This window comes from Gouania willdenowi, chromosome 6 (assembly GCF_900634775.1).
Source record: "Gouania willdenowi chromosome 6, fGouWil2.1, whole genome shotgun sequence".
In the NCBI taxonomy this organism is placed as follows: Eukaryota; Metazoa; Chordata; class Actinopteri; order Blenniiformes; family Gobiesocidae; genus Gouania; species Gouania willdenowi.
The window spans coordinates 62,335,559-62,362,097 of NC_041049.1; the positions used below are offsets into that span (position 1 = coordinate 62,335,559).

The following is a 26,539-nucleotide window of genomic DNA, read 5'->3' on the forward strand; positions in this document are numbered from 1 at the left end:
AATTTCCGGTAATCTCACGCCTGGGGTGGGACCAAGACTGAAAAAATATTTGTTAATTTCCTCTCTTTCTCAAGTACCCCCTGTGGTGCCATTGCATACCCCTAGGGGTACACGAACCCCCATTTGAGAAACCCTGGTCTAGAAGCAACTAAACTAATGTTGTTACTAGCTGATACATTACTGCCCCTCTGAGGATTATAGATGTTATTACACCACATTAACGCATGATGGCACAGTAGCCACTTTTACAGGCTGTTATTACTATGTATACTGATTTAACCTTTTCTTCTGTGTCTTCTAGACCAGTGTTTCTCAAATGGGGGTATGTGTACCCATGGGGGTACACAATGGCACTCCAGGGGTACTTAGAGATAGAGCGAGAGGGTGGAAAATCAACAAATGAAGTGTCAGTCTTGGTCCCACCCCAGGAATGAGATAACCAGAAATTATAAAAATTATAGAAATAAATCTATTCAGGAGACACTAAATCTGAGTTTTTCAACCTTGGGATCAGGAATTTCTGAAAAATTAAAAAAGATTTTTGAAATTGTTTAATTTTCATTATATTTCTAAAATTAAAACAACACACAATCTTAAATAACTGTATGTGTATGCTTTCACTTTGTGATATATAAATCTAATTCAACTAAAATACAGTAAAAATAAACAACTGAGCTCAAACATGATCAAAAACTCATTCTAGAAAAAAATGTCTTTGGGGTCGCAAGACATTCTTGAAATGAAAATGGGGTCACGATGCAAAACTGGTTGGGAAACACTGCACTAAATAGTGTTTATTTTCACTTATTTACACAATGAGATTCTTTAAAATGTGTGTTATCACTCGTTCCTTCCATTATTATGCTCTATAGTTGTTTTTAAATAGTTTTCCAAGCGGTCTAATCAAAGTGTCTATGTTTATATTTATTTATGTGGTGCATTTATGTTTGGTCCTCACTTGTAAACGTTTTTCAAAGATTTTAAAATGTAAGACTTGGTAAAATGTCTCTCCAGCTTAAGTGATTTGAAACCTGTGAAGGATGTCAAGACAGAAAATAGTAAAGACAAAAAAGATACAGTTAAAAAGACATACAAAACTAACTGTAGAAATCACAGCTGTGTGTTTGAGAATACTGATTGGGACTGAAGGCATTTGCTTTGGCAGAGCTGAAGCACTTTTGGCATTCTGAGAGCAAAAAAAAAAGAAAACAAAGCATTTACACATTAAAAAGTGGCAGGAATACTGATATAAAGGGTTTGGTCCTTTGCTTTTACGATTTCAATACAAATTCATTCAGCTGGTGGACACGTCAGGTGTCCTCATCATCGTCGCTGACGAAGCTCCGCCTCTCCTGACTGGTCTCTCTGTCTCTGAGGAACGTCTGCCTGATGGCCTCCAGCTCCGTCAGCTCCAGACGGACCTTCTCCAGGTGGAACGAGCGCCGGTTCTGGATTTGCCGCATTGGGAACGGGTTCATGTCCCCAAATGCAATGTTCATCAACTTTCTGGGGAAAAAAAAGGAAGATAACACACATCAGGTGATTTGAAAGTGCACATAATTAACAAATAACCCTGGTGGCAAGTGAATGTAAGTGTTTACCAGGGTTGGGGTCAATTACAATTGTAATCGCGTAATTGATCATTTATTACAATTATGGCGTAATTATGATTGAAATTTTAATTTAAAAAATCTGTTACCGTCGTAATCATACTTAAATTGTAATTGAGTTTGGATAATTGACTTTGAATTGTAATTGCCATCTAAATTCTATAAAAAATGCAATTATAATTTAACTCTAAACTGGGGAACCATGTTACAGTTCTATATGTACAGTTCTACACATATGTAGTTAACACTTATTAAAATATGTTTCATATCAAGCTTTCCCACATTTTACCATAAAAAAAATTAAACCAAGAACTATAATGACACAAAAAAGGCTCAGACGCCCACACCAAAATTATTAATACTTATATTTTTATTAATTAGGAAGCCTAACAAGGTAACCAATAGACAAGAAAAAAATTAGGTGATAGATGATTGTTTTTAGTGTATTTTACAGCTGATTTATGACCTGTTATCATAAGAGATGCTAACAGAAAGCTAACACAAGAGGAAGGTTAACTTTTATTAGGTTATTTATTTCAGGCTCAGTAATTGTGATTAATTGTAATTGAACTTTAGTAAATGAGAACGTAATTGTAATTGACTTTCTGCAGATAAAAAATAATTGTAATTTAATTGTAATTGGAAAAAATGCTGGTAACTGTAATTGTAACTGAATTGTAATTGAACATGGGTAATTGAAAAGGTAATTGTAACTGAAAAATGTAATTAACCCCAACCCTGGTGTAAATCATAAAGTAAATGATAAAGCAGTTATTGCACCTGGAGTCCAGGATGGTGCGTGTGAAGTATCGTAGATATTTAAAGATAGCTGTGGAGTCCTGCAACTTCAAAAACTCTTCTTCCTTGTACTTGAATAAAGCCAGAGCGAAACGAAAGATGATCTGTGGAGAAATATTATTTAATGAGAGGCATTACATTTACCTCACCACATGACCTTCACATCACACTCTTTATCAAATATCAGCACTACATTGTTTATTTCCTGTGGATCTATGATTGCGACTGATAACCTCCTCTGTAGCCCTCAACCTTCATAAACCAACAAACACCTAACCAACGATTCCATTCGAAACCAGATATAAAAAACACATTGGGATGTAATGATTCACTTAAAGCTGCAATATGTAGAATAGTGAGACTGGTCTTCTTGTAAACGCTTACGCGAACGCGCAGACTGTGGAACTCTTTGCGACTATTTTCTCCATAGAGACGAGTGACAAATGTAGGGACTTTATCCGGTGTTATTTGAAAGTATTCTTCTGTTTTAGAGACATGAAAGTACGGATCACTCACTGATGTAAGGACAGTAAGAGGCTCACAGCTCCTCCTCTGCCTCCTGATCCCAGCTGCAGATAAACAGACACTCCACATCCACACTGCAAATGAATTACATCTGTTCTCTCCACCTTAGATAATGTTTCTCTTGTTTTTCAAACTATTTATCTCATCTGTTTTCACTCTCTTTCGCTGACTCAGTATATGGAGAAGACTGTGCACGGGCTGAAAGCGAATCACGCGCAGAGTAGCATTGGGCATCGTTTGGATTTTAACGATTCTGATTCCAATTCCAATTCTCAATTTCGCTGCCTGTTCTAAACGATTCTCGATTCCGATTCTTTGAGTTGTGCAGGTCAACAGGTCACTGATTTCACAGGATAATTTTTTAATTTGAAAAAGCCTTTACACAGGCCATTATTATTAATTCACTTAGTTGATACAGTTTAATTTGGTTGCTGTAATGTAACTAGGGTATTCAATTACAAAGGTTCCCAACTGTAACTGTAAAAGTGAAATAATACTACAAACAAGTTGGCATCAGTCTAAAAAACAAAGAGCTACAGCCCAGGTAGATGTGAAACTAAATAAAACAAACTCATACAAACCCTGGAACAGTCATGTGACAAACCAATCAACAGTTCTTGTTGAGAAAGATTATTATTATTCTGGATACAGTGGAAACAGAAACTATAAAAAATAGTTATATTGTGAACCTGTTTATATTGTAGGGAACATATTATATACATAAATGTAATTGGAGTCTAAAGCCACAAAAAAACACAACTTTAAAAAGAAAATAGACTAATATAAGACCTCTTTACAGTTATTTGGGTCATTCTGCACTTGCGACGATGACGCGCTGGTGACGACATAATCTAAGATGGCGGCGGCCCAGACTACAGCCGACACTATTTAATAAAAGCCTTAAAAGACATGGATATAATGAAAAGAGTGGAAGGACAAAGGCCTAAATATGCAGACTTTCACATGGACACACACGGACTTATTTAAAACACACAGACCTCGGTAAACGGAACAGGCTTCACCAGGCGGCTGGCACTAGGACCCGGAGGCGGAGTAAATGCGTCACAGGTTGTAATATCGCCACTTTATCATTTTACCTGTTGTTAGAGCTACTATATTTACCAGGCAGCAACTATTTATTCCTGGTGATTGTTTTCCAGAGTTTTACTGGGCTTTTTACCGGTGATTAGTTCCTATCTCTCTTCCACTCCGCGGTCCAAACTGAAATCGTGTGTTATTGTCGAGCTGCTGATTCAAAACCACAATCAAAATAAAGGTGAAAACAGTTCTCATGTGTGGTCTTCTGTGTAATAGTCATAAACATGCAGACTTTGACACGGACACACACGGACTTACTAAATACACACAGACCTCAGTAAACAGAACAGGCTTCATTTACTAACATATTTTCTTCTTACAAATCGTTTGAACTGTTTGAACTCATAAACAATATAACATGACATACAAATAAACTGCACATTTCTTATCTATCAAGTAGAACAAAAATATATATTTTTTAAAAACATATGAAATAAAAATGTAAAAAAAGTTTACTTATGTTCCTGGCTTGGAATTTACATATTTTGGTTTGTGTGTGTGTGTGTGTGTGTGTGTGTGTGTGTGTGTGTGTGTGTGTGTGTGTGTGTGTGTGTGTGTGTGTGTGTGTGTGTGTGTGTGTGTTGCTCAGTATTGACGGTTCGGGCTTAATTTCGACCATGAGTTCAGGTCGGTTCTTCTTTTTTTTTGTTGTGATTAAAGCTCTTGTTTGTTCGCCGCTGCTCTTTGTTCAGCCCAGAGTGTACGGCTAAACCAGAGACCGTAACGTCAAAACCAAAGCCTATTGTTTAAGCAGAGAATTGAAGCACATACTGTGCTATATTCATTTTAATCCCTTCTTATTTGCATACATTTTTAGTCGATTTAGGATATACTGTATCCTTATCCTTAATATCATTACATCCCTAGTGAAAGTCAATCAGCCTGTGCTCAGTGCTCACCTTTGGTCCTTCAAACAGAAAAGCATCCCAGATCTTAAAGAGGATGTCGCTGACCAAGCTGTCCACAAACACCACCAGGAACCAGTTGAAGGTGATGAGAGAGAAGTCGACCTTGTGCAGCTCAAAGTGGGCGTGGAGGCGCGGCAGTTTCTCACTCATCAGGTCTTTGAACACGCGCTGATCCACCTGTGAACATGAACAACCAGTTAAACAAAAGCCACACCAATTACCAAGGAATGAATGGATGAACTAATTATTTCAGGACAGTTTTGCATCTCAACAATGCTAAATAGCTGCCAAAAATGTATCTGTCAAACATTAAAACCTAGGGATGTAACGATTCACTCAACTCCCGATACGATTCGATTCACGATACTGGGTTCACGATACGATTCTCTCACGATTTATTTAACAAAATGAGACTGTAGACAAATGATGATTGAAAAATATTCCTTTATTTTTTTGGGGGGAAAAAAAATAGAAAATACTGTACTATTTTCCTTTTATTTTTCATTGTCAAAAGAATCCCTTGATAAACTATTAAAAATAATGCAATTTAACTAAAAATAAATCTTGAATTAAATAAATAAAGGAATAACACAAATGAAGAAGAAGCTTATTAATTTAAATTCTGGTTCTAAAATAAACAATGCAAAACTGCATAATAGTTCTTTTTCTTTTTAAAAGTGCAACTGAAAATGTATTTTGTGCCTTAACAATTGGACTTTAAAAAAAAAAAAAACGTCATTGCCCTGTATTTACGTCAGATATTTGTTTGGACCAGCAGAGGGCGCTGGTAACCCAGTGGTCGGTTGGCATGCAGCTAATCTAGCAGTGAAGAAGAGATGCTATGCTAGCAGACAGAGCTAATAGAATAACGTGACTTTTACAAATATTCATGTAATATTACAGATATTCTTTCGGTGCTAAAGGGGTAAGGAATCATTTATTTGCATATTTAAGAGTAGAAGGCAGCCAGAAAGAAAGTATTAGCAGACTCCGCCCGCCGCCTACACTTCTGGATAGATAAAAAGTACTGCGATTCAATTTTCAGAAGATCGATATCAATCGTGATACCTATGAATTGATTTTTAACTGCCTTACGATTAATCATTACATCCCCATTAAAACCACATGACAATGACATGCAGCGTGACGTAAAAATCAATCATTATCAAATGCCTGGAAATGGGTTGGAAGCATTAGGCAAAAAGTAAGATTTGTAAGAGAGAGAGAGAGAGAGAGAGAGAGAGAGAGAGAGAGAGAGAGAGAGAGAGAGAGAGACTGGAAATCCGGAAATGATAAAAACTATTGAAGTAAATCTATTCAGGAGCCGCTAAATCAGAGTTTTTCAACCTTGGGGTCAGGACCCCATGTGGTGTCGCCTGGAGTTTAAATGGGGTCGCTTGAAATTCCTGAAAAATTTAAATGCATTTCACATTTTTGAAACATTTTAATTATTGAGCATTGAGCCTCCTTTCCTTAGCTTTTAAAGAAATTGGAACGCTCCTTATCATTAAATGATTAAGAAAGGAGAAAGGAGGGAATATTCAGACACACCTCATGCTTCTCAGGGCCTAGACTACCATGTACTGTAAGCGATGCTAAAGCTGATGAGCCAATAATTCACCTGAGAGCCAAGCAGTGTCTTGGTGTAATAGTCTCTTGGCATGAAGACCTCCACAATAGCGACGAGGCTCCAGAAAGCGTCTTCTTGATCCAGATAGAGCAAAGCAATGGCTGCCAGCCTGAAGACATTACCAGCAATAAAAATGTAGAATAAAATTTTTTTTACAGGAAACTAGGAGAGAAACAGAGAGACACTTGAATCATGTTTTAGTACCTGTTCAGTCCCTGACAATATCCAATATCTGGGTTCCTCCAGGAGAAGGCTATCAGTACATTCCTCAGCTTCTGGATCCCAGCAGCACTCGGGGATGCGTAATGCTTATTATTCGGCAAAGTGCGCAACAAGTCCAGCTCGATCTGCTTGGACGCTGGGTTGGGCTTGTCCCACGCCACATTCAGCAGGGTCTCGTAATAGTCTGGAGCGAGGTGGTCTCTGAACTTCTTGACGTGGAGGGAAGTGCACCAGCGCCAAACGTGTGAGCGGTGCTCATGGGGGACGCCGCGGCGGATCAGGGCTTTAAGCTCGGGCGAACGCACCAGGTCTCGGTTCATGGTGCTGGTCAGGTAATTCTCCCACTTGACCCCGACGGACACTTCCTGATCCGTCATAGAGAGCGACTTTAGCTCTAAAGCTCGCACCTTCGCCACCAGTTTCTCCTCTTCCTCCTCCTCCTCAGGGACCGTCTTAAAGCCGTACACGTCATATTCACTGTGGTTCCATGGAAAGAAAGAGAAGCAGAAGAGATCAATGAGATAAGTTTCATTATGTGTTGGTTACAAGAGAATCTGTGTACCCTTTGTTCTTTGGTTATTCCATTTTAAAACCAAATCAAAATAACAAATAAACGGTGTGGTTATTTTGTTTTACTGACTTAAAACCAAAACAGAGATACAGAAAAATCAAAAACCAGACAAGCAGCATTTTCTTGTTTTAAAATTAAATCTTGTTTTGCTTGTGTGATATTTGGATATTTGAGGGAAACTAGGACGAGAGCTTCATGTTTTAATCTCACCACACAGAGGGGACACACAGGGGGGCAGACTTTTTCTCCCCGACAAAAAAGGAGCAACGCATAAGTCACATTACTGATGAACTGGTGAATAGAAATGTTATTAATACATACTGTAAATAAATCACCCCAAAAATGGATGTTACAAAAAGCATGCACATGATATGTAATTAAAGGAACCAGAGGTGGGGTAATGAATCTACTGGTGACCCCCCTTTCTTGTGATCAACTTCCGTGTGTGTTGACGGCTACCGTTAGTGGCTAGCGGTATTATAACATGTAAAATAGACATTTTACTGCCCTCAAAAAAGCTGTGTAATTGTAATAGCAAAAGTGTCAAATTGTAGAAGTTTTAACGTGTCTTAGAGTCGATGGTCAACTGTTTATTTGAATACTATTTGGACCGTAACGCCGAAAAACAAAACTACAGCGTGACTAGCTTTTCACGAGCCGAAACAATCATAGACTGCATGAAAACAGAAGCAAGACCAGAAAACTGATTCAATTCATCTTAAACACTCCTATTGTGTGCATAGACCTGGTACAGGACCTGCAGAGGAATACCAGGTGCAGCGGACTTCTGTTCTTGCTCTCATTTCCCTATAAATATCCAAATATCTCACAAACAGAACAAGATGTTTTTTTTATAAACAGAAAAATGCTGCTTATCTGGTTTTTGGTTTTTCTGTATTTCTGCTTTGGTTTTGCTCAGTAAAACAAAATAACCACAGTTTGTTATTTTGATTTGGTTTTAAAACAGAATAACCAAAGAACGAAAGGTACACGGATTCAAGAGGAGCTCTGAACATCAGAAATATAGAAATCCTGAACTCCATAACAAGTCTATTCAGATATGAAGAACCTTCTTTTATAAGAGGGTTTATACATCTATCTACACCAAGCCCGTCCAATTTCTTTGGAAAATAATCCATTGCCAAACAGAATGCAGAACATGTCCAAGCTTGTACAGAAGCAACAGAAACAACTGCTGAGCATATTTGCCTGATCATTCAATGAATCAATCATGTGGGCCGTTGTTACAATAACAATCCTTTCAAGTATCTTGTGTTCGAGGCCATAAAATCAACTACAAAGGCAACAATTCAGAAAAGGTGCATACTAACAGATAGCTGTGTATGGTGCAGGGAAACAGTAGGAAAGACATATTAGTGTAATATGTACCTAAATACATACTGTCCTAACATACAATATATGGACAAATGTATTAAGGTAAATTGTATGACAATGTTTTCAAATACTTGTAATTTAAAGCTGCTGGAGACCATATTTTTTTAATCAGTTAAAATACATTTTTGAAATTTTAATTATTAGTCTTTTTTTTCTATTAAAACAACATACAATCTCCTATTTACGGAAGAGTATTAAAGCATCTGGAGAAGAAAAAAACAGGCCTGAAAAAAGTAAAGACCAAAAAATAAAATAAAATTAAGAGTAAAGGGAAAAAAAACTACAATGGTGATTTTGTTTTCTTTTCTAGTAGCACTAATCCTCTTTCTATAATTTCATTTTGTGAAATATAAATATAGTCCAACTAAAATGAAGTAAAAAATAAAAATAAAAATAAAAAATATGAGCTCAAACATGATCAAAAACTAATTATTTGGTGTCGGCATTAATTCTTAATTCTTCAGTGCAGTGGTTTCCAACCAAAAAAGATTGGGAAACGGCTGGACTAAATACTGTTTCTTTCTACTTATTTACAAAACTAGATGCTTTAAAAAGTGTGTAATCACTCGTTCATTCCATTATGATCTAAAGTTGTTTTTAAATACCTTTCTCGGGAAAATGTTGTCGTCAGACAAAGGGAGTACATGGATTGAAAAAAAAAGAGAAAAGTGTACTTTGAGCCAAAAACTTTGAAAACCACTGATGTAGAGGAGCAAAAAAACCAAAGTGACAAAAGATCAGTGGATACCCACAAAGTGTAAATAGTGAAACCTGGTGCAGGGTATGGGTTCTACTTCCTACCTGACTGTGGTTGGTTTTAAGATTGGGTGGTCACTGTGCTCTGCACTCTCTGCCTGCAGAGCGTCTTCCAACAGTCTGGAGATGACCTCATGACCTGCAGAGTTCTGCTCTGAAGACGAACACACCGGCGTCTTCACTTCTTGAAGCAGCACCAAATACTTACTCTCCACTTGACACAGCTTGGCCTCCAAGGCCGTGCACTGCAGCAGAGATAAGAACACAGCTGTGTGTGTCATATCGTTACATTTTTTAGGCTCAGCTGTTGCTCTACCTAAAATAAGAGCTGAACTTCCTGTTACGTTAGTCCTACTTCCTTTTTCAGTTACAACGCAATGGAGCATTGAATAAGAAACAAAAGGCCAAACCTTGGCTTCTAGAGCCTTCTCCCTGCTCTCTGCATTTCTGCGCAGCACATTCAGCTCCAGGATCTCTTTGTTCAGGAATTTGTTCTGGGACTTGTAGCCTTGAAGACTGTCCTGGAGGACAAAAACATTTCAGCTCATTTATATCCATCCATTTTCTGACCCTTGCTGCCTTTTTTCAGGGTCGCGGTTCCCAGCTCTCATTGGGCGTTAGGTGGGGGCAGGGGTGGAGCAGCGATTTTAAAAGTGAGGGTGTTCTAAGGGTAGGGCAACTGTCGAATCCCTATATAGTTTATTAAATTAATTTACTAAAACCATGATAAAGCTGTTACTAAGTCAGTGATAATCAACACGTGGCTCTTTATGTCTTAATTTTAATTATTTCCCCAGAAAACCTTAAAATGGGGAAACTTTTTAACCCCTTTTTCCCTTTTTCTTTGGCCATTTTGCATTTCAGATTTTAGCTCCCTTTTGCCAATAAATATCCCCTTTTCATAATTTTTGTTCTTTTTGACACTTTCATCCATTTTTTTTTATTTCTTTAACCAATTATTGCCACTTTTCATCCAAATAAGCAACTTTTTGCCCAATGAATAACACTTGTTTCCTATTTGCCTACATTTTGCCTCTTTTTGTTCCACATTTTTGTCCTTTTTCACTATTTTTTGCCACATTTTGTTCATTTAAGCTACCTTTTACCATTATACTGTATATCACCCGTTTCCTATTTTTTGTCAATTTTATTGCCACTATTGACAATTTTTGGCCAATTTTAGTTACTTTTCACTCTCTTCTAGCCACATTTTTCCCACTTTTGGACCGTTTTTTTGCCACATTTATTACATAGAGTTCGGGTCAATTACTCCAAAAACTCACAAGATGATTACAAAAATAGTCAGAAATTTATAAAACAACAAAAATACAAAAATGTAAACCATTAATAAATATTTATGATTTTTTAAAAAAAATGAATGTTAACATATTTTTAAATGTGAGGCTAATTACAATCATAAATTCATACTTATGTGTTAAAATGTAAGACTTTTGAAATGTTGATTATTTAAGACATTTTAATGACAATTAAGGCCTTATTTTTAGATTCATAAATTTAATGCCTTTTAAGACTTTTTAAGGATCCGTGGGAACTAGGGCTGGGCAATTTATGGTGATTCAAGATATATCGAGTTTTCTATTTTGGCGATTTAGAAAATGACAATATTGCCTATATCGAGATATATCTATAAATTTGTTTTACTTGTTTCATTTTATACAATCACACAGTACAAATCACATCATACAAATATTCAATAATATTCATAGAGTACAGTTAAACAGTGTCCTTCTTTACAATTTTTCCATATTTCTGAGATGGATATTTCATAGCTCATTTTGTATTAAAATACTCATTTTAGGAGTCACTGCTTTCTCTACTTCTCAGAACAGCATGAAAAGCAGTTTGATTCATTTCTGAGTGCTTCCTAACCCAGACCTTCACCTAAGAAAGCCACACTACAGAACTCACTCACACGTGCTGTCCCCAGTAGGAGAAAAAAGCCAAAAGTGTTACATATTGTGCAGCTGTTTGTTAATAAAGGTGTTTGTGTGGTATTTTTCATCTGCAAATTTAACCAATAATTGTCTTTCTGGTAAGACTTTATTGAGTTAAAAAATATGAAGATTTATATCATATATCAACATTTTGAGAAAACATATCCAGATATGAGTTTTGGTTGATATCAGCCAGCCCTAGTAGGAACCCTGGTTGTGTTTATGATGTGTTTCTACCTTCAGTATGTCCAGCTCCTGCTGCTCCCTCTGAGGTGGAGGTGAACCAGCTTCGTTTCCATTGCCGCTCTGCTCGAAGATTTGCTGCGACAGCTTCATGATGACCTCATCCTTGGCCTGGATGGTCTCCATCAGCATCCCCAGCTGCTCGTTCATCTCCCCCACCTTGATCTTCAGGCCCTTCAGCTCCTGCTGCAGGCTGTCCTTCTCTAAGGTGAGACGCTCCATGTGGCCACACAGGGACTGGATCTGACCGTCTCTTTCAACGAGCAGGGCCTCTAACTGGGTGATGTTCTCAGAGTCTACCGGGGGGGACTGGGTCTGGTCGGGGGCCGCGGGGGAATCTGGAGCGAGGAAAGGACGACGCACAGGCTGCCGTTCACACTGCAAGGTTTTCAGAGTCTGCTGCAGAAGTCTCACCAACTCCTGAATGAGAGAAAGAAATCATTGTGTTGGAGATTTTTCCTCCTTCTGTCCTTCTCTACACACAACTTCTTTAAATTACATCATCAGCGCATACACACATGGACACAATCTCACATCTATAGATAAAAGACTTCCCAGCCTAACAAAAACAGCTCAAGAAAACATCACAGAAGGTATCTGAATACACAATAAAGCTCAGGACCACTGAAGTCAGGAATACAATGTAGAAATAATGAATAAAAAGTATTTCATGGTCTCTTCAATAAAGAAACTTTGGTTTGCCAAATGAAAAGGCTTAAATGAGGTTGTTGGATCAGGGATTAGTGAAACAGCCTCTCAGTTTAAAGGTCATCAGTTTGAATCCAGGCCTCTGCACTGCCTTGTGTTCTTCCCTCGTTCCTCCAACACTACCAACAATGTATGAAAAAGTGTCAAATGTTACCTGCTTTGAATTCAAATACCTTTTATTTTGCTTATACTAGTATTAACTATGAATAGTAAAATGTTTTCATCTATTATCAATTGTGTTATTTTACATATTATTGGTAAATTATTAGATTTTTCTAAACTTGTAGGTAATCTGATAATTTGTAATAGGTATTTTATTGTCATAAACATATAATCTTTAAATTGTGAACTAATATACAGTACATTTTTTTTTTTTCAATAGTGCCCCTAAGCAATGGGGTGTGGGTGAGTTTGTCACGAGGAGAGGTTCATGAACTCCTAAAATGGCTAAAGTACTAATAGAGAGCATCCTGAATATGAATGTCATTGATATGAGACCAATATCCATAGTTAAGGATGATACAGAACTTCCATCCAGACTAAACCTTACCATGCACAACTCTTTAGTTAGTTTAAAGGGGACATATCATGGTTTTAAATCCTTCCTTTTTACATATAAATCATACAGTTGTGGTCTATATAAAGCGGAACTGCAATGCTTGGGTCTGAATTCCTCATTATTATAGCTCCACAGGCCCCTTTTCTGATGCGCTTCTGAGAGCAACTCGTTTTGGTGCGGCCTCTTTAAATGCAAATGAGACACTCCATACCCCGCCCCCTCTTCAGGTGACACTCGGTTCAACTCCACCCTGCTCGGCCATTTTTGTAGTTTGATAGAAGAGATACGGCTATGTAGCGGCGCATAAACTTTTTATTCAGAGGTTATTTACAAAATGTCAACAACAGAAGACTTGTCCATCCAGCCTTACATGTTCGAGCCAGAGTCGGACCCAGCGGAGCGAGATGAAAATGAAGATGATGAACCTGCAGAACCCTAACAAGTGAGCTAACACAAGCACCGAGCTAACGCTAACGCCAAGCTAACGTCACGAAATGCATTTTAATACAGTCTTTTCAAAGACAAAAATGGCAAAATGAAATGACTAATGAAAACTTTAGACTTAAATTAAATCACGTAGGCCATATCATCAAGAATCTAAAACGAGCACACAGCGCTAACATATGAAGTCTGAAGACGGTGCAACTGCTAAGCAACTGCTAATGCTAACAAAACAATGACAGGGGCGTCTTATCATCACACTTTTTAGCGTTATTTACAGCTTACCGAAGTGCTCTGTTCATCGTCTCCAAAGATAGAAGGAATTGAACCCTCAATCAGACAAAGTCTTTGGCAAATCCTTCTTTATACTGGCAGAGGTTGCAGAAGCAGTCATCCTTGAAGTGCTTCATGCACACAAAAATGACCTTACCCACAGATGTGGGTACATTTCCGTGAAAAATAAAACTCAACCAGGCACTTAGGAAAGGTTCTGATGCTGTGAGACGGTGTAATGAAGCGTGTGGGTTACTACATCCAACAACCAAACATTTTGACTTATCCTCTCGTAACTTCTGCATCCTTGAGCTTGGACTACAAAATAAAAGCGAGAAATAAAAATGGCGGATTGCTCAAAGTGTTGGACCTAGAGTTGATGTACTAATTTGGCAGTTCCGCTGCAAATACGGTGATGTAATAGTTCAAAAAACGTAATAGAGAATAGAAAAATCGAAACAGATTGAAAAATATGAGCAAAACAGAATATAAAGATATCTACGGAGCACCTGAAGAGATTAATTTGATTTTTTCTGTACTTCTAAGCACTCTAAATATATAACAAAATGCATTTAAGGGCTAAAAAAGTGGATTTAGCATGATATGTCCCCTTTAAAGTCCTTACCACCAGAACCTGTAAAGCAGGTTAGCAACACCTTTTGTTACAAGTATTTCCCTTATGAGTAGTTGTTCAAGACCACATGCACTTTGTATTATTTTTTTTATTTATTTCTTATTGTGATCACAATTTCTCATGTTGAAAATACAACTATTATAAATGCATTATTTTGACCTCCTGTCATTGTTTTATTTCCTTTCTGCAAAACATGCTGTCAGAGTACAACAGGGTCACTTTCACAGGTGTGAGGATTTAAGCCGGTGGGTTAAAAAAGCAATTCAAAAGTATGTGCTTCAAAACAAAATCAATAATCATGATTAGTCGACTAATCCACAAAATTATTGATAGATTAGTCGACGACAAAAATAATCGTTAGTTGCAGCTCTACATACCACTAAGTCTGATATTAAATTGAGTATATAATGCGTTCACATTAGATTGTGTGTTTTTAAGCCAAGTGTATTTGTTTTACTGTGCTGAATGTGTTTTACTGTGCTGAATGTGTTTTATTGTGCTGAATGTGTTTTATTGTGCTGAATGTGTTTTATTGTGCTGAATGTGTTTTATTGTGCTGAATCTCTGAAATGTCGGAATGAAATGTGTCTATGTGGGTTTTATGGCTCAAATGAGCAAATGTTGATATTCTCCATGGTCACTTTCTCACTTAAACTGTTTTCAGAACTTTCAAAGGTGGAGAATCAACGGAAATATTTAGCCTCAGTGTGCTTCAGGTTTTTGTCATCGTCGGTTCCAAATGCATATCCTGTATTCATTGAGGTTGTAGGGCATAGTATGGAGTGTGACATTTTGAACACAGATTAAGTGTTCATTGTTTCCTGGACCGTTTCTTAAGAGAGACTGATAATGTCTGGGATTCCTGTATGACAGCAAGCATCAATTAATCGCAACATACCATAAACACAGGACTAGAGTGAGGCTGACCTTCTGGCTGGCGAGCTCCTCTCTGAGTTTCACCTGCTCCTGCTGCATCTGACTCAGAGCTTCCTGTTGACTCTGCAGTCGTAGCTGCATCTCTGACGCTTTGCTGCCGTTACACTCCACTGCTGGGTTTGTCTCAGGGCCGCGTCCAAACCTACCCGAGCCTATTAAGTCTCTGAGCAATGGCTTTTTAGGCCGCGAAGGGTTACGCACAAAATCAGTGAAAGTGAAACTGGATCCAATGGAATCTAAGAATAAGAGAGAAAGGACACCTGTGTGTGAGATGAATCCGTGTACCCTTTGTTCATTGGTCATTCCGTTTTAAAACCAAACCAAAATAACAAATAAACAATGTGGTTGTTTTGTTTTACTGACTTAAAACCAAAACAGAAATACAGGAAAATCAAAAACCAGACAAGCAGCGTTTTTCGGTTTTAAAGATACATATTTTAAGAGGTTTTGGATATTTAAGGAAAACTGTGGACGAGAGCTTCATGTTTTAAGCTTACCACACAGAGGGGACCCACAGACGGGGGCAGACTTTTAGTCTATTGCGTTTGATAAAAATTATCTTCTTGTAGCATGTTGTCCACCTCACACCGATGGCAAATTAGCCTAATTTGTGTCGGTGACGTTTCGTTAAAGAGTTATTGAAGCTGGAAGTCCGAATCTGTGAATATCTGCCAACTTTATCAAACAGTGTTACGGTCCAAATAGCATCCAGATAAACTGGTGACTGACTATCAACTGTGAGGCTAGTGTGAAGAACAATAGATGTTAGAACTTCTACCATTTGACACTTTTGCCAAAAAGGGCAGTAAAAATATTTGTTTTGCACATTTTGATACCGCTAGCCACTAACAGCAGCCTTCAACACACACGGAAGTTGATCACAAGAAACGAGAATCACCAGTAGACTCAATACACCACTTCTGGTTTCTTTAATCACATATCATGTGCATGTTTTATGTAACATCCTTTTAAATTTTTATTATTGATGTATTATTAATGTTTCAATTCACCTGTTCATCAGTCATGTGACTTGTGCGTTTTTTTTGTCGTGGAGTAGAAGTCCGCCCCCGTTTGTGGGTCCCCTCTGTGTGGTGAGCTTAAAACATAAAGCTCCCCTTGAAGGGGACATATTATGAAAAATCTACTTTTGCAGTGTTTTTTGATCACATATGAGAAAACTTGAGTGTCCACGGGCACACAAAATGTGAAATAAAACATAAAACAACTGTTGTTTGTTTGTGGTCTGTGTAAGTCTTACAACACAGATAAAATTGCTCCGTTTCAAATTTTCCGAGTTTGTGACGTCACAAGCGAAGAAAATATACTTACCTTTACCAGCGTCGCTTTTACGGTGTAAATGATCAACTTACGGAGTTACTAAAGGATGAGTTCACTCAGAATGTAGGCTTATTCAAGAAGTTAACCGCTGAAATTTTATCCCGGTAAGTTGCAGCTGCAGCCGTGTCACTGTAGCGGAGCGGGCGGGAGAGGCTGCTGCCTCGGCTCTACACTCTACATACAGTGAAGGAGGAGGTCTATGTAAATCCAGGGACACGCCCCCCAAAACAGAGCGTTCTCACAGAACTTGTTTTTACAGGGTATTAAACCTCTTCTGTCGCTTAATTCATGTTATATTTTGACTAAACACCAGCACAGATATGTCAATTAAACCACAGGGAACTGTTTAAAAAGGTGAACATTTTTCACAACATGTCCCCTTCAAATATCCAAATATCACACAAACAGAAGATTCAATTTTAAAACAGAAAAACGCTGCTTGTCTGGTTTTGGATTTTTCTGTATTTCTGTTTAGGTTTCAAACAGTTTGGTCAGTAAAACAAAGGAACCAAACTGTTTATTTTTCATGTTTGTTTTGTTTTAAAATGGAATAACCAAAGAACAAAGGGTACACAGATTGAGATGAAGCTGTGATTAGCTGAGTGTGTTTTCAAAGAGCAGAGAGTGCATGTACGTCTGTGTGCAGCCTGGTCTGGGAAGTCTTTAGGGGGCGCGTCCACCAGCTCCCACTCCTCTGTGTTGCTGTTGTCGGTGTAAAACACGCTGCGTCTGCTTTCTCCTCCTCGTCCTGGTCGCAGGTAGGACATCGAGTTTCTGAGGGAACAATAAAACGCTAATAAAATCCAGAGATACAGCAAAAAAGACCATCACACAGATGTTTAAGAAAAACTTTCTTTTTTAGACCAGGGGTCACCAACACGGTGCCCGCGGGCACCAGGTAGCCCTCATGAACCAGCTGAGGGGCCCTCAAGGCTCTAGACACCAATTATCTCCATCTGCTTTTCTACATATTTGCATAGACGTATGTATACATTAATTGCATTTGTTGATTCTGTATATGTGAATGGTGAGTGATTTTTGACTTTGTGCACTTTCCAAATAACTCATACACTGGCAATACACACCTTAACTTAAGCACTTTAACTGTAACTCTTATGCATGCACTTTGTATTAGGGCTGCACGATTATGGGCAAAATTACTATCACAATTATTTGGATCAATATTTTAATCACAACTATGAATCATTTTAGGGAAAACGTCTGTATTTTTATTTAACTACTTTTTAACAAACAATATGTGAACAGTTTAGAGAGAAATAGAAAAGCTTTAAACAAGAATATTGAGAAACACAAAAAAAGTACCCAAGAATTTGCAGAAATGTACTATAGGCTAACTATAAATACGCTGTCACAGAGTGCAACTCCTTGAAAACAATTACAGCGTATGAAGAAAAGTTAAGAACAATAGACTTAAGCCTACAGATTTTGAGCAAGAAACACCAGCCTGTCAACATTTTCTGGCTTGAGTGTCAGCTGGATTCATTAAATATTTCATTAATACTAATTCATTAGGTACGTATGTCAATGAACTCATGAGGGCGTGTTGACAAGTTCAACACGAGAGACTCACCTAAAAATAAACCTAAAACTTCAGTTATATATCCATCAGAAACCACTTTTAGATGTAAAAATCGCCCACGATCAGGTTCATTTAATCCTAGAGGCCAAAATCGGAATCACAATTAAAATTCGATTAATTGTGCAGCCTTACTTTGTACTGTTGATTGACTGACTGTATTGTATTGATGTACTTTAAGCCTTGTGAATAATTAGTTTGTTTTGTGACCTGCCAAGGGACAACAGATGCATGGCGCATTTACATGTGTTTTTTTTTTTTTACATTTCTTCATCAATGTGCACTGTCCCTTTCAAATAAAAGTAATTATAATCTAAAATCTGATTTACTTTCCAGGATTCAAACTCACAAAAATAAATACAGATGACAGATGAAGTTAGTATTTAGTAAAGTTAAATACTGCTGCACATGATAAAGTTTTAATATTAAATTAACCATCTTTAAATGTTTATTTTCACTGAAACATTGTAACAAATGTTTTTAAGTGTTGCAGATTTGGTGTATGGGTTGTGGTATGTTTTATATATATATATATATATATATATATATATATATATTTTTTTTTTTTTTTAAATGCAAGGTGGATTTTCAAAAAAAATTTGACATATTTGTTACATTTTTACAAATGTTATATGTAATATGATTAGTTAAAAGTTGTATGTTAGTAGGGCTACCAAATTCAAGCTCTTTTGCTTCGGTACAGAAAACGAAAAACAAAATGAAAAACGGAAAACGAACACCTTTATTCGTTTTCTCCATTACCGATTTGCCTAAGTACGTGACCCGGAAGTGAAGCGTGACACATTCTGAGATATCTTTAGCTCTGCAACACTTAGGAGTTCTAAATCCTCTGAAATGTCCGTAAGGAGGTTCTGTGTCCATCATCAGCTAAAGCGAAAAGGACACATTTCAGATGCACAGTTGGAAGCAGCGATCTTGTCATGCCAAGCTGCCGTTAGCATAGCCGTTAGCGTCGGATGAGAGTACACTTTCGGGTAAGGTACCGAAGCAAAAGAGCTTGAATTTGAAAAAACAAGGCGTTTTCCAATTTTTCATTTTGGTTTTGGAAACAAACATCAAATAATGAGTGTTTTTTTCATTATGTAACAAAAACATGAAAAACAAATGAACGAATGATACACAGATTCACAAGCATCCACTGTTAAATCAATCCTTTTTCTGCACAAGACAGGACAGACTGCACACCTGTGTTTGACGTGCATTTGTTTCCCCGTGCGCTGATCTGATGTTGACATCAACAGTTTATTAATAAAGGCAGGCTTACCACTAAAACAAACATAAATATGTCATTTGTATGAGGAAAAAATGTGTTTTAATTGTTGGTTTCAGAATTGTTGGTTCTGATATAAATACCTAATGTCTGACAGACCTGTAGGTTTCACTGTTGCTTTGTCGGGTTCTGGTCAAAGCTTGAATAAGGTTCATATCATAAATGGTATGTGTTTAAAAGCTAATCGGCACCACAAAACGCCAAAACAAAATATTAGTCTCTCTTTTTCTTTCTACTCGTGCTCCTCTGCACCTGCTCATTCATTCTCCTTTGTTTTTTTTGGTCGACTAATCGCTACGTGTGCCATAGTCTTGGACGACCAACCATTTCCTTGGTTGACTACATTTGCCCTATTTGTTAGTAGTTAGTAAAACAGGAAAATGATCATTTTCTATGAAATATGAAAATGAAAGAAATGCATAAATTAGAAGAAATAAAATGTTGCATTTGGAAACTTAATCATTTCCTACCTTTTTAAGTTACTGCTAGCCTTCCTTAATGTCTTACCCAATAAATAATTGAAGTGAAAAACGTGAAAATGTAGTATTTAAGAAGCTCTTTTCACACTTTTTCAGTAACTATGATGTAGCTCACAGTCTCAGAAAGGTGGTTGACGTTGTGGCTGCTTCGGAAGACTCTATGAATACATTCTTCAAGTGTAATTTCATCCACCAAAACAAAAGGAACTGCCTACAGCTACATAAAAAACCCCACAATAAAAACATTTCCTCTAACACAATTTGCATATGAAATGATTTTTTTTAATTAGTTTGCAAGACTCTGGAGAAACAAGCCATGCTTGTTTTGCAGAGAATGAAAACAATGCGCTAAGAACACACGCTGAAATCTGCAAAAGGAAAACAAACTTCATCCAAGCACACAGCCTCACCTGAGTTCTGAGCCAAAGTTTTTAAGGGAGAAGTTGAGGGTGTTAGTGGACGCAGCAGAGGGTCCCCTGGCTGACTGGATCCCCACCATTCCCCTGCCATCAGCCAACGTCTCCATGGCAAAGTCACTGCGGACCTTCTCCATGCTTTCACTTAAATTCCCAAAGACACAAGAATCTGAAGAACAGCAGGAAAAAAAACACAATAACAGTGCTGCATCGCTCCAATCAAAAGTGGAAATCGAGTCATAATAAAGCTGAATGAATGCTATCGATTGTGTGCTTTGTTCAGACAGCTATTCTTCACTGTGTAGCATTTCTGAAACTTGTATGCTCAATATTCTTTGTTTTCTTACTAAGATAGAAAAAAAAAGTAAAACCATCCAATCCCCAAGATAAAGAGTGACTACTTTCACTTTTTCTATGACAACAGAACTGCAGAAGCCTCTTGGATAAGACATGAAAACTAACAGGAAAAATAACATGACCTTCACAGACAACTGGGACAATAATTTGACTTATTTATCAGGAACAAATGTTCCCTGTTTGATCCCATTCATACGTGGAACAATTCTTCAATCACAGAGACTCTAAGGTGTGGATATGTGGTACAGAACTATGTGGTATTTTATTTAATAATCAGTGAGATAATCCAGGACTTCCTTGATTTCTTCCTGTTAAAGGGCCCATGTTACGCTAAAAACAAACTTTTCTGTGCTTTAAACATGATAAAAGTGCTATTAGGGCTTCATACACATGCCCAAAGTGTTTTTTCATTGATTCCCTCAATTGTTTAGTTAGAGAGTGATTTGCTCCTTTCTTACTGCAGGGCGAGCCCAAACACCTCGCTCCAATTTGATGACGAATTTGACGCAGCACTGAGCCAGAGAAGCCGCGCCTCCAGGAAGCTCTCTGCCGTGATTGACATATAAACAGACACGCCCACAAAGGTGAGCATTTCAGCGTCCTGTGCAGTGCTATGTATGTATTTTCTACCGTCAATGTATGAACCGGTGAAGGCCCCGCCCCCACGCTCTGTCTTGTGTTCATAAAGCAGCATGAGCTCAGCTACGGAGTGGGTGGGAGGAGGGCGGGCCATCCTCTGGCCCTACGTCACCGTGCAGGGAGGAGGAAGTCATTGTCCCGTCTATAGACACGCCCACTCATGAATATGCTGGACAAAATCAGCCTGTTTGTGTAGAGTTGCTCAGAAAGTGACTTTTCAGAGGCTAAAACTCTGGAAAACAGGTGAGTTTGGGAAAATAAACCTGAAATACTATGTTTTTTGGGATTCTTAAAACAATTGGAAATGGGTGAAAAATAGCGTGATATGGACCTTTAAAAGCGAAGGTTTTTTCTCCCCACTGTAGCTGATGCATGTTCATGTGGATTTGTTGGGTTATTTCTTTTTTCTTAAGAATTTTATATTTAGATAACACTTTGAGATGACTATTATTGTAATTTGCACTATAAAATAAAGTGGAATTGAATTGAATGGCTTTTCAAAAAAGAAAGTTGCAGCCTTTTTAGCACATCAAAACATTTATTTTTCCTAATTTAGTTTGCAAAGAAACAAAATAAAGGTTTTGAATGTTAAAAATGAAAGTAAAAATGTTTATTTTAAACATTAGAGTCTCAGATTTTGTGTGCGTACACCTGCATACCGATTTCTTTTCCCACCAGGCCGGAGGGGGGGTGGGCCATGGTGGGGGAGCTCCAGCTGTCTCTCTGACCCCTCGTGTTGCTGTATTCCCAGCGTTTCTGCTGTAACTGCTGGAGCCAGTGATGCATCACCTGCTTACTGGGAGCCTGTTAATGCACACATCACAAGTCATGTGATCCAGAGGATATGAAAGCAAATCAAAAATAAACCAAAGGTTTTAAGTCGCGTGACCAGGTCTGTTTTGGGTGCTTTTTAAAATAGTATGGGTTGGTTCAACAGTTTTACCACAAGAATCAGCACAGATGCTGGTTTCAGGCTCAGTTTCAGCCTCTGGCTACACAAGCTGTTTAAATTAAAATGACCCATTCCCACCATCTGCTGATGAACACTCAGATATTAGCATGAACCAAGTGGAAAAATCAGGAAACGGCTGTCAATTTAGAACCAATCCTGGTCATGTGACAGAAACGACGACCATCACATGAAAGCCTTTGACCTGCTTTGATTTCAGGCTAAAAAAATGACTAAAGTTCAATTAAAATAATCACAATTCCTGAGCCTGAAATAAATAACCCAATAAAAGTTTACCATCCTCGTGTTAGCTTCCTGTTAGCATCTCTTATGATAACAGGTCCTAAATCAGCTGTAAAATACACTAAAAACAAACATATATAATTTAATTTCTTTCCTATCTATTAGTTGCCTTGTTAGTAGGGCTAAACAATTTTGAAAAATAATCTCATTGCGATTTTTTTTTCCTCAATATTGCAATTTAATATGCAATTATTTTTTCAAGGGCCTCTTGTCATGTATTTTTCAATGAACACAAGCAATAAATCAATCTGTTTCATAATAAACAATTTCAGATTTATTTAAACTTTAAATAAATATAAAATATAAATTTTAAAGCACAGATTACAACAATAAAGCAAACAAATCTGTGGTTTTACCTCTTTAACATATCTAACTTCACCTTTCATGAAACATGTAAACATGTACTGCACTTCTTAAACACACTCTGAACTTAAAAGTACAGTCTATAAATAAATAAAATAAACAGATATAAAAATATATAATAAAGCTTACTAATATCCAGTCAGTAACATCACATCACACATACTAAAGTGCAGGAAAAGTAAGGAGAACTAATGTCTGCTTTAACCAATTGGATGTTTTTTAGGTAAATCAAACTCCCAACAAACTTAAAATAAATTATTATTGACAATGACTCTAAGCACACAGCCAAGCAATAGCACCAAGACTCTGGAATAGCCTACACCAGTCCTTCCATGATCTTGTCTGTGTGGACTCTTAAAAAGCAACTGAAGACCACGCTTTTCAGAAAGGCTTTTGGTTAAATTGCTTTTAAAATTGTATTAACCTTTTATGATGTTCCTGCTGTTATTTTAAATTATTTTGTGTTTTATTATACTTTTGTGATGTTGCTGCTATCATTTTACTTTCATTTTTGCCTGTAAAGCACTTTGTGATTTCATCTGTGAAAAGCGCTACAGAAATAAAATTTACTTACTTACTTACTGCTATTTCACTACATGTCATAAAGTACTATTCAGTAGTAGTATATACTGTATGTATGTGACAAACAAACCTCATGTATCCTTGACTGTCAGGCTAACGTCGTCGTTAAGATGTTTTGCAAGTATCTATTTTAAATGTTGGTGCGCAGATTTTGATGCACGGGGGTGGGGGTTTCGGAGGGTTTTTGTGCCCCCCGCAGTTTTCTTAATGCCCCCCCCCCAGATTTAATACCGCCTGGCGCCGACTCAGAATGGTAGAAGGATGAAGTAGATACTTTAAATACATTGATTAATTCAATGATTGATGATCATAATTGAAAAATATTAATAAGTGAAGAAGGAAAGGAAAAACAAATTTACAAAATGGTAATAATAATAAAGGAATCTTGCGCGTGCTCAAAGTGCATGCTGGGAAATATAGCTAGCGGAGTACACACAAGTTTCCTCTGATGCATGCTCGGTAAAACGGGCGGAGCAAGTTCTCATCCGGGGATTTGCAGCGGACTTGCTGAGAGGCGGACTTTTGAATTGGAACAGGACTTGGGCCGCGCGTGACGATGTTTCACGAGTCCACGAGCACACAAGTCCGCACAAATGCACAGATTGAGAAACGGTCAAAGTTTATTACCAGTTAAAAAAACATGGCTGTGTAGTTGCAGTATGTTGTTAATGACATACTTGGCTCTGTTTGCACTATTTGCACTCTGTATTGACAGAGTAGAACTTTGATTTGGTTTTTTGCACATAATATTGTTTGCACTTGAAAAAAAAAAAAATATTATATATCATTTTATTTATTTTATTTTAACTTTTATACATTTTGGTTTTAGTTTCAATTTGTGGAAGAAGAAGTTTATTAAAAGCTCATGCTTATATCATGCATATAAAGAGTTATAATAAAAAATTCAAAATGCATGTGCAACTTGGTTAAATAAAAGTCTGTTGGTCCAGTCATATATTTTGTCATTTTAGTTTTCTTAATATCTTGCCTCATTTCGTTCTCGTGAACCCAATATCGTGTCTGGTCTCATGAGCTGAGTATATCGTCACCCCCCCCTATTTATTTCTATAGTTTTTCTCATTTATGGTCATCTCCCTCTTGATCTGGGACCAAGACTGACCCTTGTATTTTTAGCTCATGTTCTAATTAAATAATTTCAATCATAATTTTGTGTGTTTTTGTTGTTTTTGTGTGTCGTTTGTATTATTTAAGTCATTCTCTCTTCGTGTGTGTTTTTAGCGGTCGTTTTTGTGGTTTCTCTGTTATTTTGTGTGTTTTACTCTCATTTAGTGTGTCTTTGTTGCCATTTTGTGTGTTGCTAGTCATATTTAGTATTATTATACTTTTCAACTAAAAACAAACATAAAAACCTCATATTTGTAATGCTGTCATTTGTTAATTTTGCCCTCTCTGTCTCTCTCAAATAGTGCCATCGCGTACCCCAAGGGGTACACGTACCACCATTTGAGGAACCCTGCCTTAGATGGCACACCCCTAGTGTGTATGCCCTGTCACTAAAGTAGAGGAAGTGACAGATGGAAACCTGAGTGGGTCAAACAGTAGAGTTTATAGATGTATACCTTTAGTAGAAACTCTTTATCGCTGGTTCGGATCTCAAACTGACCCTCTACGTCCACTTCATACACGAAGGAGGCGTCACTGACCTCGATGTGTCCGAGCGGTAGAGCATCCTGAGGGGTTTTAAAGTAGTACAAGTAACATTTCCTGGGGTCGTAGACGAACCAGCGGGGCTTGTAGCCCCTCAGCGGCCCCTTTCCGGACAGTTTGTTGAGGTATCCGCACAGTTTGGGGGGCTGGTGGTCTCTGGAGGCCTCCAGCTCAGCCACGTCCACCGACTTGGAAGCCGAGGCCACCAGACGGGACGCAGCGGGCGGACTGACCTCACCACCCTCCCCGGGTTCACCGCCATCCTCCTCTTCCTTCATCTTTCCTCAAAGTTTCTTCTCTGTGCAACTCACGATGACCACCATCCGCATGACTGACTGCCTCCTTCGCTAAGAACCATGGGAAATGTAGTTTTAATCATGTTTTTTTTTTTTTTTTTTTTTTTAAACACGTATATGTAAATAACAGGAGCACCGGTAGGTGGTGCTGTTTAACAGTGTGTAAAGTTAACCACTGGTCGTTCATTTGCACATGTAGTAATCCAGTGTTTCTCAACCTTAAGGTCGGGACCCCTGGAGTTGAAATATGGTCGCCTGAGATGTCTAGTACCGTAATTGATAAAAACTAATACTTTTTTGAAAATTTTAGATATTATTTTTTTTAAATTAAAACAACACACAATCCTAAACAACTGTATTGCACTTGTATTTAATCCTTATTTAATTACGCGCCCTTTACTTATATGTGTACGTTGTAATATTTCTCGAGCACTAAATACAGTATAATAAACCTGATCAAAAACTGATTCTAGAAAAAAAAAAAAAATGATTTAGGGTCACCAGAATTCTTGATATCAAAATGTGGTGACAATGGTTGGGGACCGGTAATCATTAAACACTGTGTGGCATTATTGCGTTTTTAAAGCCAAAGGAAGACTTCCACATATTGATATTAAATTAAGAATTTAAAATTCAAACGTCTTTTAACGTGGTTGTATTAATTTACAACCACAATAATACAAGTTTATTACAACTTTTATTTCTCATTCAATAAATGGTTAATTAGCATGTGCAAACAAACAAAGTAAACGAATGCATAGAATTAATTTATCCATTAAAGTTAGTTGGTGTATATCAAAACAAAACATAGTCTGTATTTTTACATGGATTGTGGGACTCTTGGGCTGTTGTTTTTTTTTTTACATATTCAATGAAAGGTTTCCATTTTTTTCCCTAATACTTTTTTTTTTTTTTTTTTTTTTTTTGGCTCCCTGGATGTAATTGAATTGGCTTTTATTGATGTGTGGTCACCCGTCTTTAATTACGAATCATACTGTA

The 26,539-nt window shown here is 37.5% G+C and overlaps 1 protein-coding gene across 2 annotated transcripts; it reads right to left on the minus strand.

Annotated features, from left to right (window-relative positions):
* Positions 1–772: 772 nt before the first annotated feature.
* tbc1d2b (TBC1 domain family, member 2B) lies at positions 773–25,579 on the minus strand. 2 transcript variants are annotated; one of them, XM_028451417.1, is made up of 13 exons: positions 25,157–25,579; positions 22,039–22,183; positions 20,378–20,552; positions 17,235–17,374; positions 15,254–15,498; positions 11,706–12,131; positions 9,924–10,034; positions 9,559–9,758; positions 6,774–7,268; positions 6,561–6,678; positions 4,931–5,116; positions 2,391–2,512; positions 773–1,506 (listed from the first exon to the last, which is right to left on the minus strand). In XM_028451417.1, exons 1-13 carry the CDS (start codon positions 25,520–25,522, stop codon positions 1,311–1,313), a joined length of 2,925 nt encoding a protein of 974 aa, XP_028307218.1. In that variant the 5' UTR covers positions 25,523–25,579; the 3' UTR covers positions 773–1,310. The 2 variants fall into 2 exon arrangements, with proteins under 2 accessions (XP_028307218.1, XP_028307217.1); XM_028451416.1 differs by having other exon boundaries at positions 9,559–10,034.
* Between the last annotated feature and the right edge of the window lie 960 nt (positions 25,580–26,539).